Source organism: Diabrotica undecimpunctata, chromosome 3 (genome assembly GCF_040954645.1).
Source record: "Diabrotica undecimpunctata isolate CICGRU chromosome 3, icDiaUnde3, whole genome shotgun sequence".
Classification (NCBI taxonomy): domain Eukaryota; kingdom Metazoa; phylum Arthropoda; class Insecta; order Coleoptera; family Chrysomelidae; genus Diabrotica; species Diabrotica undecimpunctata.
This window is the reverse complement of record NC_092805.1, coordinates 47,924,647-47,938,185: the sequence shown is the minus strand read 5'-3', so window position 1 is coordinate 47,938,185 and position 13,539 is coordinate 47,924,647. Positions and strand designations below refer to the sequence as shown.

The 13,539-nt window shown below is 32.3% G+C and overlaps 1 protein-coding gene across 1 annotated transcript in view; it reads right to left on the bottom strand.

The window, feature by feature from the left end:
- The window catches only part of btv (dynein cytoplasmic heavy chain beethoven), a 344,345-nt gene that overhangs the window by 65,677 nt on the left and 265,129 nt on the right, over positions 1-13,539 (bottom strand). Inside the window, exons 50-52 of the mRNA XM_072524490.1 lie at positions 8,356-8,506; positions 4,509-4,645; positions 4,371-4,456 (exon numbers count right to left, since the gene is read on the bottom strand). Coding sequence (XP_072380591.1) covers positions 4,371-4,456; positions 4,509-4,645; positions 8,356-8,506 — 374 coding nt within the window. The remainder of the gene's footprint in view (positions 1-4,370; positions 4,457-4,508; positions 4,646-8,355; positions 8,507-13,539) is intronic.

Below are 13,539 nucleotides of genomic sequence, written 5' to 3'. Positions count from 1 at the left end.
CTGTTTATTATCCCATGCGTGTTTACATATTTGAGATCTATCAAATTCTCTATTTTTAATATAGGATTGATGTTCACTTATTCTAACATTAATTGGTCTTGATGTTTCACCTAAATAAAACTGATCGCATTCACAAGGTATTTTATAAATGCAATTCTTTGTCCTTTCTTGTTCATTGTTAGGTTTGGTTTTGGACAAAATAGATCTCAACGTGTTTGTTGTTTTGAATGTTGTTGAAATGTTGAATTTATTTCCTATCCTTTTAAGCTTTTTCGATAATCCTTTTATGTATGGTGTTGTTATTTTCCTCGTATTATTCCTTGCATTAGCTGAAGGATCTCGTTCTAAGTTATTTTGTTCTATTCGATCGATTGTTGAAAATTCCTTATTTATAAACGATAAAGAATAATCATTTTTTAATAAAACAGATGTTAACAAATGTTTTTCCTCCAAGAACGAATTTTCGTTAGAACAAGTAATTTTGGCTCTATCGTATAAGGAAATATATATATCTATATACTTGTTCTAACGAAAATTCGTTCTTGGAGGAAAAACATTTGTTAACATCTGTTTTATTAAAAAATGATTATCCTTTATTGTTTATAAATAAGGAATTTTCAACAATCGATCGAATAGAACAAAACAACTTAGAACGAGATCCTACAGCATATGCAAGGAATAATACGAGGAAAATAAAAATACCATACATAAAAGGATTATAGGAAAAGCTTAAAAGGATAGGAAATAAATTCAACATTTAAACAACATTCAAAACAACAAACACGTTGGGATCTATTTTGTCCAAAACCAAATCTAACAATGAACAAGAAAGGACAAAGAATTGCATTTATAAAATACCTTGTGAATGCGATCAGTTTTATTTAGGTGAAACGTCAAGACCATTAAATGTTAGAATAAGTGAACATCAATCCTATATTAAAAATAGAGAATTTGATAGATCTCAAATATTTAAACACGCATGGGATAATGAACATAGGGATCAATGGAATGATTCAAATATAGTCCTAAAAGAAACGGATGGTAAAAAGAGAAAAATCAAAGAAGCCGCTCTAATTATGCTAAATGAGACCAATTGTGTCGCGAATTCCTCGGCAGAATGTAGTAGGATCTGGTTACCCATATTGAAAGAGGAAGTTATTAAAAGGAAAATACCAGTATTGGTAAGTCATTAACATATAGAGAATACATCATTTCTGTTTTTTAAATACCAAACATATAAAATTGGAATTTGGTGTTTATTGAAGGTAAACTAAATTCACGATCAAATACTTACCATGTCGGGATAGTATTATGAGGTTTTTTCCTGGTTTTACCCTCATAATTTACTATGGAATCACTAACAGGAGAATTTTACTGTCATCATGGCATGTATTTGTCTTTTTAAAGACGAATTACATGTTATGATCTTTTCTGATGGATATTCTCAAGTTAAAGTTGATTTCATGTAATCGAATGGACTATCTTATAAGTAAAGTCGTCCCAGGAACGCAACTCAACAATATTGGCAATATCATTTTAAAGTCGTCTACTTTAAAATATATAATGTATGTCTGAATTGTCAATATAGATGAGTCAGATAAAATTAAATTATTAGAAGAATTTTTCACTAAGTAACAAAAAACAAAATTTGTTTAATTTACTAATGTTTGTATTTTGAGAACGATTTCCGAAGTGGAAATTGAAACGTCAATAAAGGTATTTTAACCTTTAATTGTGGCTTATTTCCATTTAAATAGTAATTAACATATTCCATATTCCAACATTTTACGAGAAAATAGGATGGTTTACACGATAGAAGGAGAAGCTACAGAGATAAAAAAGCTCTGGATTTAGAACTTTCACAGAAGAAGTAGAGCGTAGCCACAGAATAATATTAAAAACCCCAGAAGAACTAGAAATAACTCACATCTTTCCAGAAGAAGTTAAATACATAGTTAAATAACTAAAAGCAAAAAAAGCATTTAAACCAAATGGAGTCACAAACAGTGTACTAAAAATTCTGCCCAAAGAAGCGATTGTATATTATACCACCTTAACCATAAATGGGATCCTCAGTCTAAAAACACTTAAGAAATCGAAAATACCAAAACTGATAATTCTTCGAAAAGCAGGAAAAAAAGGAAATTTCGCCATAATTACAGACCAATCAGCCTACTTTCAATTATGAGGCTGGTTGTAAAGACGGTAATACTAGCTAGATTAAAAAAGAGTCTGCAGCAATAGATACGATACTAGAAGCACAATTTGGTTTCAGAACTAAGCACTAAAGCGATTTACAAGTGCTAAGGTTGATCGAATACATTACAAAAGGATTCAACCAGAAAAAATATACTGTTAATACATTCTTAGAGGTTAGTAAGGCATTTAACAAAGTGTGATATAAACAGCTCATCTATAAAATTAGCCAACAAAAATACAGCAAGATAATGACATGACTTCTCTCTTAGATTGTAGCCAATAGAAAGTGTAGGGCTTAGATATGATACGTCCTGTCTAAAGTTGGTTTTATTGAGGCTGAAGTGTCACAGGGAAAAGTAATGGCACAATGTCTGTATACCATTTACACCGAGGATATATCAATTACTCCCCTAAGCATGCTCAGTCTATATGTCAATCTGAAGTCCGTTTATATAAAGTCTGGATCCAAATGTTAAGCAAAATCGAATAAATCGATTCGATTTTGTTCTCTCTATCTGCTGCTTCAACTTCAGTAAAATTGGTCGGGTTCTGACACTCGGGTGCTGACACCAGTACCATAACCAATTTTTTTAATGTGTTTTTTGTGGAGTACAGACTACAATCCTTTGTGTTTTTTTCATTGACTAAAGAAAAAAATAAAAATACAACCAGCATTTTTCTGCTTACCCTATGATTTGAACATAGCTCCAAAGATGGCTTTGTAAGCCGAAAGCCCTCAGCTAGAAATTAAAATCTTTTACACACTTTAAAAGTTTTTCCCTTTTTAATCTTTTAATATACTTAAATAATTTTCGAAGTAATTTTAACAAACATAAGTTCAATAGAAATATATGCGGACAAATACTCAGCGCGCCAGCCGCAGTCTCCACTTTATAAGCTCTAGCTGTGGAAGATTATTAGGTTTGTGTAACAAATTAGCGCCAAAAATAACAAATTTTTAGAAAAGCAACTAAAAAATTGTTAATTTTAATCTTGCTAGTAAATAATACGACTGGACTCTGCAAAATATCGGCTGGGTGATACATGTAGCTATCTTGCTCGAGTTTTCTTGAAGATGTGAAAACTATATTCGACGAAACACTCGCGAAATGAACCTTATTATTCTTCCTCATAATTAAAAAAGCGACAGTTAACTTTATATATATTTTATTTAATTTGAGGTATGTGCAGTAGGACTAAAATCTATTTAAATTAATAAAGTGACAAATTAATAAAGGACAAAAGTGACAAATAATGCAAACATGGTCATGGTCATGTCAAAGGAAGACTATAGGTACAGCATTTCCAAGAAAGAATTTAAAAATTCTACCGATTCCTATTCAGAGAATTGCAATAAATCAGGGTGACTAAAATAATGAAGAAAAAAACCAGGATAAAATTCGCAGAACTTGAGAATCAACCAAGTTACATACTGCGAGAGATCATAAACACAAACGTCCAAAACAATAAATAGTAAAATAAAATAAAAGGTATCCAGAGAGACAATAAAATAAAATAAACCCCATAGAGAAGCACAAACCCTAGATAAAGAACAAAATAAAAATACCAGGAGAAACAAACCCTAGGGAGAATTACCCTCAGAGAGGTAGCAAAAGAAAGAAATAGAACAGTTCGTAGCTCTACCAATGGCGACAAGCACAAAAACACTATGTAGGTCCCAGACATTTAAGATTCTATTTCATAAAATCCTACAAATAAAAACTATAAAAAATCTAAAAAACGGCTTCGGCTACCAAAAAAAAAACACTAACAAAAACCGACGCAAGCCACAAAAAAATTGACAAAAACCACAAAAACCCGGGCACATAGGGCCCAACTCCTTGAGCACCAAGTCTCCGAACTAAGTGCGATCCAGAGCGGAGGCTTGAGGCCCAAGCAAGCAATTTCAGTTTCGCGGATAAGTCACAAGAGGATAACAGGAATAAACCACTGGCCTGACTTTAAAATCGGATAGGGAACCATGTTGGAATTCTATTACCCAGGACTCCGACAAGAAGACCATTAGGCTGATAGTTGTGGCCCTATTGCGCATCAGGGTGACTCTTCTGTTTTACTCAAGTTAATATACCTCGCTTTAATGAAGAGACTGATACAAAATAAATTTAAAAATATAATATATAAAAAAATAGAATCAGCAAAATTAAAATTACCTTGTAACGTAAATTCCCGTCTTAATATCTGTAACAGCACTGAAGATATTGTGTCGATTTCTTCAATGATAAAGGTTTTTCCGAACCTAATAAAAAATTGTTTAATGAATAATATTACATTAATATCATATTACTTACCTAACAGCTAATTCAAGTGACCCCTTAAATTTAGGAGAATTTTGTGTAATACTTTCTACGTTTTTATGTCTTAGATGCTGCTTTAACCAGTTTATAGCCGACGATGTAGGATCAATTAACAAAGGTACCAGATCAGCCTAAAATTGAACAAAATTGATTAATAAAGCGACATGGGGATTGTAAAATTGCATTCCACGTCATATCGATCGATCTAAGGAAAAACCTTTTATAAACTGGTTTCTTATATTCAAAATACGAGTAAATAAAGATATAGAAAAGACAGTAAAGATTTCGACCCCGGCATAGAATAACGTTGTAACTAACATTTTTGGCAATTTTGAGTTACAGTGTTCTTCTTGGATAACTTTTTACGCTCTACCTGCCAACATGGTCGGTGTGGCTGTAACTGCATTAATAAAAAAGATTCCGAATGGAGTAGTGCCGGAAGTATAAAAAAAAATTTAATTATTTGTAGAATAACAGAGTAACTACAGATACGACGTTGAACCAAATTAAATTTTCGTTGAAAAATACTGTATCATACTATAGTGTATCAAAATATTTCTCATATTTCAAAAACTACATTTTGAAATATGATAGTACTATGAAGTATGATACATACTTTTGTTACAATTTTATTCGCCGCTTTGGCTGCTAAGTTCCGATAATTATGCAGGTAGATACTACACGTCGTGTCAATATTTCGCGGCATTATTGAGAATAGTAGGGGGAAATAGACAAGACAGATCATGATTGTTTCCCGGTCCCGGTGTTTAGTTTGCAGTTGAATAGTACACAGTACAGGTGTAATTTTTTAAAAATCATGAGCAGACATCAACGTAGTTCTCGACTGATATAGTTGGCGTTGCAACAAACAAGTTAGTATTTGATAATTTTCTAAAAATAAATAACGATAACAAGGTTAATTTTTAGAAGGTCCAGTAGAAGAACGTAATGGTAAAGAAGTGGAATTGGGACAAGCAAGTTGTTCTGTTTGACAAGCATTTGTAAATACAGGTAAAGAATTTGTTCTTATATAAAGTGGTTTACGTTATGTCTACATTAAATATTCTTTTTATTGTTCAGATCTTATTTTTAGGAGATGAACTAATACCTTTTAAAAAATATTAGAGAAACAAAATGAAATATTGGATAATTTTGAGCAAAGTGAAATCGAAAAAGCTTTTTGTCTCGACGTTTTGGAGTATATTCCTTCATCATCTGGTAAATTTATTGTTTTGTTAGACATAAATTTTTTAATTATTTTAATTATTTGCAGAATCATCAGAAAGTACTACTCTACATCAGAATCATTCCGGTTTGGGTGATTACCTCCGGCGAAACAATAATAAATCGACATCGCTATTTATAGCCAGTTCAATTTTAAACGACATATTAGGGCAAGTCGTAATTATTAGCTTAAAAAGTATAAGACGGGGACGAAAACGTAAAGCTAATAGAAGGGAATGGAAAGATGTAATTCGTAAACAAAAAAAAACAAAGGAGAATAATTTATAAATTAAAAAGGTAAAGTTGTAAAACAACGACAACTTAAAGGTTGTTGTATGGACAAATGTATCCAAAAGTGCCAGGAAAAACTGAACAACTTTTTAAACAGTTTTGGAAAATGGGAGATCACAACCTTCAGACCCAATATATTAGTCGTTTGGTTACTAGACACACAAGAACTCGGATTTTAAATACTACCATTGAATCTCGAAGGAGGTGGACATTTCAGTATAAATTGCCTATAAATGATAGCCACATTGTGGTATGTAAAAAAATGTTTCTTGATACGTTTGATATAACCGATAGTTAGGTGATGACAATGTCTAAAAAGATGTCAGAGAGTGAAGTTGGTATAATTGTTAAGGATATGCATGGAAAACACACCACTTGGCCACAACGAGTAGCAGAAGAAATAAAAGAGACTGTTCAAAAACACATATCGTCTATGCCACCAGTAGAGTCTCATTACCTTAGAAAAAAAAAACAACAAAATTATATTTTAAAGAGAAACAAAATATGTCTAAACTTTTTGATTTGTATACGGAGTGGACGCAGAAAGAACATCCTATTTGGTCTACTGCAATTTATTTTTACCCGTTTGGTCTACCCATTTTTAAAATCTAAGATTGTAGAAATAAACTAAAAATGAACCGTTTTTGCAGAACAATTAAAATATTTAAATTAAATCAAATAAAAATCGGTGTAGTAATCTTGAAAATGTCAAGAAATCACTGTTCAAGAAGGAAGAACCCTCAAATATTTACAAGTAGCTCTTGGTCTTTTCTGTTAACATTTAAGGAAAAAATACTGTGAGCATAAATTAAAAGCACTTAATTAATTAAGTGCTTGTCAAAGTGATGTCAATCCGAAAAAACCAAAACGTACCTCAACCTCGCACAATAAATGGGCACATTTTAGAACAGGTCAATAGATTTAAGTACCTGGGATGTTGGATCGATAGCAGCCTAAATCCTGATCTAGAAATAAGATCGAGAATAGAACAGGCCAGAAAATCTTTCGAAAAAATAAAAAAACTGCTTTGTGATTCTCGAATAAAACTCGAAATTCGACTACGTTTATCAAAATGCTACGTCTGGTTGACTCTTCTATATGCAGTTGAAACGTGGACCCTTAAAACATCAACCGTAAATAAATTGGAGGCCTTTGAAATGTGGATCTACCGGAGAATACTCAAAATTTTATGGACATCGCATACCTCAAACGAAGAAGTGCTGCATAGAATAGGCAAGGAAAGAGAAATTTTTAACACAGTAAAAGTTAGAAAAACATCATACCTAGGCCACATACTGAGACATAATAAGTACCGATATGCCCAACTTATAGTAAAAGGAAAAATCGAGGGAAAGAGAGGCCTAGGAAGGAAAAGACTATCGTGGCTCAGAAACATCCGACAATGGACAGGGCTAAATTTTGAACAGCTAATAAGAACAGCTGAAGATAGAGAAGAGTTTAAAATTGTAGTAGCCAACCTCCATTGAGGAGAGGGCACTTTAAGAAGAAGAAGAATGAATTAAGTCTAATGTATGATATGTTTTTGTTTTTAGCAAATTTAAAGCAAACTATGCTATTGTTAGAAAAAAAATGTTAGCGACCTCTCAGTAGATAAGTATCCTATTTTTTCTCGCAAGGAGTTTAAAAAATGTTTGAAAAAAGAAAAAATACATCGATTTATTGCGAACTAGCCTTGTGTCGGTACTTTTCTTAAACATAATCTCCAATTTTAAAATCTTTGTTTGTACCACCGGGTAAATTTTTAAAATAAAATAAAAATAATACGTATGTACGGTTGTCTCACAACATGAGTAATAAACTTTATCCATATCCACAGATAGCTCTTTGTAAGGTTTTATCCAAGTTGAAACATTGCTTATTTTCGGCATTTTCAAAGCATAATATTTATTCAGAGTTAGAAATATGTACACGTTGTTTACACCTCCAGTATTACAACAAAAGTGAGTCCAAGTGAAACTGACCGTCAAAATAAAAATTTTTGCCTAGAGACATAAACTGGCAAACACAAACCCTTAATTCCAGGACAAAGCCTGACAAAACTATAAGCCACTGTCTTTTATTAGTTACTATACCAAGAATTTGAATATCAAATAATTATAAAACAAAAGTAAATATTCCCATTTTCATGCTATCTGTAAGTTTGAATATAAAAATATATAGTTAACTCCAAGTTTTGAAATTATATGCACTTTATGCTAACTTTTATAAAAATATGCAAAATTTGACATTTTTGCATTTTTTATGCATTATATGCAAAATATGCAATTTGCGTATTTGCCTAAGTCTAGTAATAAATAACAAATACCTTCAACATCATAACAGCATTTTCTGTTGATAACTTATCCGATGAAAGGCCTTCACTCTGCCATTGCATCCGTTCCCTTTCAGTTGAGAAGAATGAACCAGCGTCAACTATATCAATATTTAACTCCTTGGCACAGTGTGATAAGAAATTACTAAAAGTAGAAAAAAAATTAAATAAAACCATTATTACCTACCATAATTTTGGTACAAGTTTTGAGAAGCAATAGACGTAATAGAAGTGATGCAGGATTGTATCGGACAATAAACATTAATTTCTACGCTTTAATGCGAATATAAATGTGCAAAAACCAATATGAATGATAAATAACTATTCAGTAATAAATTACTTTTAAACCCTTAGTCTGTGCATAGGTAACTAGGTTGTCAATATAATTGTCAATTTATTGCACAAATAGAATAACAAGGTAACTACATCAACTGATTTTTAACAGTTTCTGCGGTAACATGTTATAAGAATATTGTTCTGAAGCTATTTTCTTGTGGCATTTTAAAGTAATTACTATTTAAATGGGAATAAGCCACAATTAAAGGTTAAAGTACGTTTATTGACGTTTCGATAAACGTACTTTAACGTAAATAAAGGAAGTGGAAATTGAAACGTCAATAAACGTACTTTAACCTTTAATTGTGGCTTATTTCCATTTAAATAGTAATTATGATAAGAATTATCAGGAACTGTAGACTTTTTGGTTGGTCTTTTGTACGTTGTTTTAAAGTTTGGCTCGTTCTTAAAAAATTATTTATAAACCAATAGTGTGCAAGGCTATCCATACATAATGCAAAATTCATCAAATTGTACAATAAATGTAAAAATTAACTTTAATGACAACGCATATTTTGCTGTATTTAAACATGATTAGTAGTCTTAGTTCGATCATCTGAAGAGGACGACATAAAATTTGTGCAATATATTGATGAACATTTTGACATTCTCGAGACCGCTTCAAACTAAGCAACATATTTATCTAATAATAGGTACATACTTTATTTCAATACTGACATGCGTCACGAACACAGTCTTACATTAAACAAATGACGGGTACGTATTTTGGTTTATTCTTAGCGTAAATAGCCTTACCTAGGTGATAAGAAGATGCCCTCGTTTATCATATCGTTGCTTGCTATTTTTCTACATTTAAAAATTAAGGTTATTATATGCATTTAACTTGGGCACATATACAATTACATCACTTTTTATATTTAAATCTAAATAAACTTAATTAAAACGAATTAGGAAAAAGGATAATTTGGCTTTTCGCTCGATGTGGATAATTTTTCTGCTTCACCTTTTACTACTTACGTTAGTGAGATAAAAAGTACAGAAATAAAATACAGGTAACCTGTGAATCTCAAAGATGTGCAAAGTATTAATACCTCCTCCTAAATTAAGTTTGGTTTTTCATGCTTAATATCTAATTTGATTCTTAGGTACTATTTTTAAAGTTTTCTCCAATAGCATAACGACGAAAAGCCTGGTGATATCGAAAGTTAATAGCAAATTGTTAAGATTGTAATCTACTTCTGTAAGTGTTTACAAGAATTGTGAGTTTTTTACAAATATGTGTGCTAAACGCTATGGTATGTCTAGGAGTCAAAATATCATGACTGCTTAACCTAAAGGAATTGTAACGATATTAATCTAAGAAACTTTTCAGAGTAGCCGTCGCTAATGTCCGAATATCTATGATAATTACAGACCTCCGTCGCGGAGATGACACTTGAGAAAATGAGCGAAAAATTATGTTTTTTAATTAAAAATAAGACATTATTTAATCTTTTTCAAATAATAAATTTGAAACCAGATTTTTGTTTACCAATTTTAAAAAGTAGTGGGTTGGAAAATGAAATTAGTTCTATAAAAATAAAATAAAATAAAAAATTAATTCCAAAACTACTACTTTAATTAAAAATAATTCAAATGATGTATGGGTTGCACATTTTAATCCATTTCAACTTTGTTATGGAAATAAATAAATGACTTACTCACAATCTATTTCATTTGAACTTAGGACATCGGTTTCGAACACTAAAATTTTCTGTTCATTTATTATCCAGTGCACTTGAAGTATCTGAACTTCAAAATGCCGAAATGAAAATTATAAAATTATTGCAAAACTCATGCTTTTCCTCAGAAATCGCTGATCTCAAAGGCAATAATATTATTTCTAATTTCTAAGTCTTACAATTTGCTCCTTTTCTTGACAAAAATTAAATGCTCCGTGTAGGTGAAAGTCTTAGGTATTCCGAAGTTACCTTTGATCAAAAATATCCTCTCCTCCTCTACTCGAAAAATCATGTTGTTCGTCTAATTCTCAAAAGAGAACATCTTAGGCTCCATCATGCAGGCCCTCAGAATACTCTCTCTCAAGTTCACCTTAGATATTCACCCTGAAATGGTCTACGGGAGATTAAAAGGATAGTCTACGAATGTCATGTTTGTTTTAAGTTTAACGCCAAACCCTTAGCTCAAATCATGTCTGATTTACCTAAGGAACGCTTATGCTCTGCTCAAGTTTTTGCTCATGTAGGTTTGGATTTTGGTGGTCCCTTTCTAATAAAGGCCTCTAAACTTCGTAAAAGTTCCTTGATAAAGTTATACATAGCTCTGTTTGTCTGTATGTCCACACGTGCGGTTCATATAGAATTAGTCAGTGGGCTTACAACAGAAGCGTTTCTTCTTACTCCCAAGCGCTTTATTAGTCGAAGAGGTCTCCCTCAGACTATATTCTCTGATAATGCGACAAACTTTCTTGGGGATAAAAATCAGTTATTCGAACTATATAATTTCTTGAAAAATAAAGAAACTAACTCTTCTATTCAGGATTTTTTAGCCACCTCTCAAATTCGGTGGAAAACAATACCACCTCGATCTCCTCATCATGGAGGACTCTGGGAGAGCGCTATAAAGAGCGCTAAACATCATATCTATAGATTATTGGACAATCTCAAAATTACATTCGAGGAATTCAGTACCGTGCTTACCCAAATTAAAGCCGTACTTAATTCTCGGCCCATTTGTGCCCTCTCTAATGATCCATCCGATTTCACATATCTTACCCCTGGTCACTTCCTAATTGGAAGGTCTCTCACCTCGCTACCTGACCAGGAGTATACATCTATCCCGGAAAATAGACTTAGCATCTGGCAAAATCTCTCTAAGCTCCAGCAACTTTTTTGGAAAAGGTGGTCGACTGGCGACTCCAAAATCGTCCAAAATGGTTTCTCCCATTCAAAAATTTACAACCTAATGACCTTGTGCTAGTTAAAAAAGACAGTCTCCCTCCTCTCTACTGGTCATTGGCACGAGTGATGGAAGTCTTTTCGGGTAAAGATGGCCGAGTGAGAATTGCATCTGTTAAAACTGAAGATGGGATTTTCAAACGCACGATAACAAAATTGTGCCCCCTTCCTAGTGAAGGATTATGTTAATGTTATTAGTTTTAGTACTTTTACTCATATGTTGTTTGTATGAATTTGTATACTATTACTCATATTGTTTTCTATGTTCTTATAATGTTAAAGCTAGTGCTTTAACGGGGGGCAGTATGTTGTAAAAACAACCTATTTATAATATTGTAATTATATTTAGGTATTTAATTATTTTACCTACTTGTACCCGCAACTCGTCAGCTCTCGTGTTAATGTGTTTGTGACCCTCTCCTTCATAATCTCTCTTCACTCCGCGTCATATAACTTAGGACAGTCAGTGCTAATTTGCCTCTCGGCAAGTAAGGACCGGGTGTGTTGTCGAAAAGTGCGTGGTGCGTAAGTGATAAATGCGCTTGTAAACCCGGTGTTTTGTGTTAAACCGTATACCTGTTTGTATCTCTCATTTTTATGTATCTTTGTTACTACCTCCTGGCTTTTAAAGCTAATGATATTTTTATAGCTCTTTTTATTATATCAGAATTGCGATAATTATCAATGTTGAATCAGCACTTAAGTTCACTATAAATAAATCGAAGGAAAAATACATCTTAAGTGTTTTATTGCTTCAGTGGTCCTTAATAAATATTTTGAAGCAATCAGGTGTTCAACTACGCCTCTCTTAAATGTGGAAAGTTTGGTAATAAAGTTACCCTCTCCAACAATTCCTCACTGTTTTTTCATTCAAATCAACTTCATTGATAATTTGTCTTCTTGAACACTGCGGCGTTTTAACCAATTCACAGGACTGGGTTTCTCTAACGTTTCATTGACTAATTTTCTTTTCAACTGGTTGATCTGATGGGCAGGAGTTTTTACATCTGCCGATAGGATAGCCAAACTTTTAAATTGATGAATAATTGCTTATACAGTTTTTCTACAGGTATTAGTCTATTTTAAAAAGCTGTAAAAAATTTGTTATAGGTTCTTATACAGAATGTCCCCCAAAGAACTATTTCGTTATTTTTTATCATTTGGCAGTGGTGTAAATAGTCGAAATACTGAATTTTTATTTTCACACCTAGTACCTACTTTTAAAATAGATAAAAATATCTTATTTTAAACAGTGTTAAGCTTGATCGGAAACAATCGTGTTTATTACTCGGTATAACGCTTCATTGTAAGCATTTAGGCAGAATATAGAGGGAAGACTAGGAGGAAATATGATCTGACTATTAAGTGAAAACATAACTTCAGTATTTCTGTTAGTTATCTCGCTAATATTGTAATACTAACTAAAAATTTTTTCCGTATCTGTAGAGTCACTCAAATAATGTAACAGTGCGGCTGAAAAATCAAAATTTTTAATTCAATCGACCCATAGCAAATCTGTTGTCTACCTAAGCAGCCATGACAACGTTGCCAATTCTAATAGCATGGCTTTTAAAAAAGGGATGGCTTTGTCTTGACAGTTTTTAAAAAAATTTAGAAGCTTAGAACTTTTAAAAGAATTTTTAACCCTTTAAGTGCGGCGTACTTGTATATGTATACGAGTATTATAAAATCTGTGCCAGCAGTACGAATGACTTGTCAACAAGTAATTGAGTGACGTGCTCTCATTGTTACAAACCACTTGTATACAAGTTTTATGTAAAGTTATTATTTATTGAGTGTTAACTACTTGTTTAAAAATCCTGTGCTGTAGGCGTAAGTGACTAAGTAGGTGCACAATATTAAATATAGGTGCCTTTATTGATGATGAAGAAGACGAGGACATAGAACATGCGCTTCTTCTCCA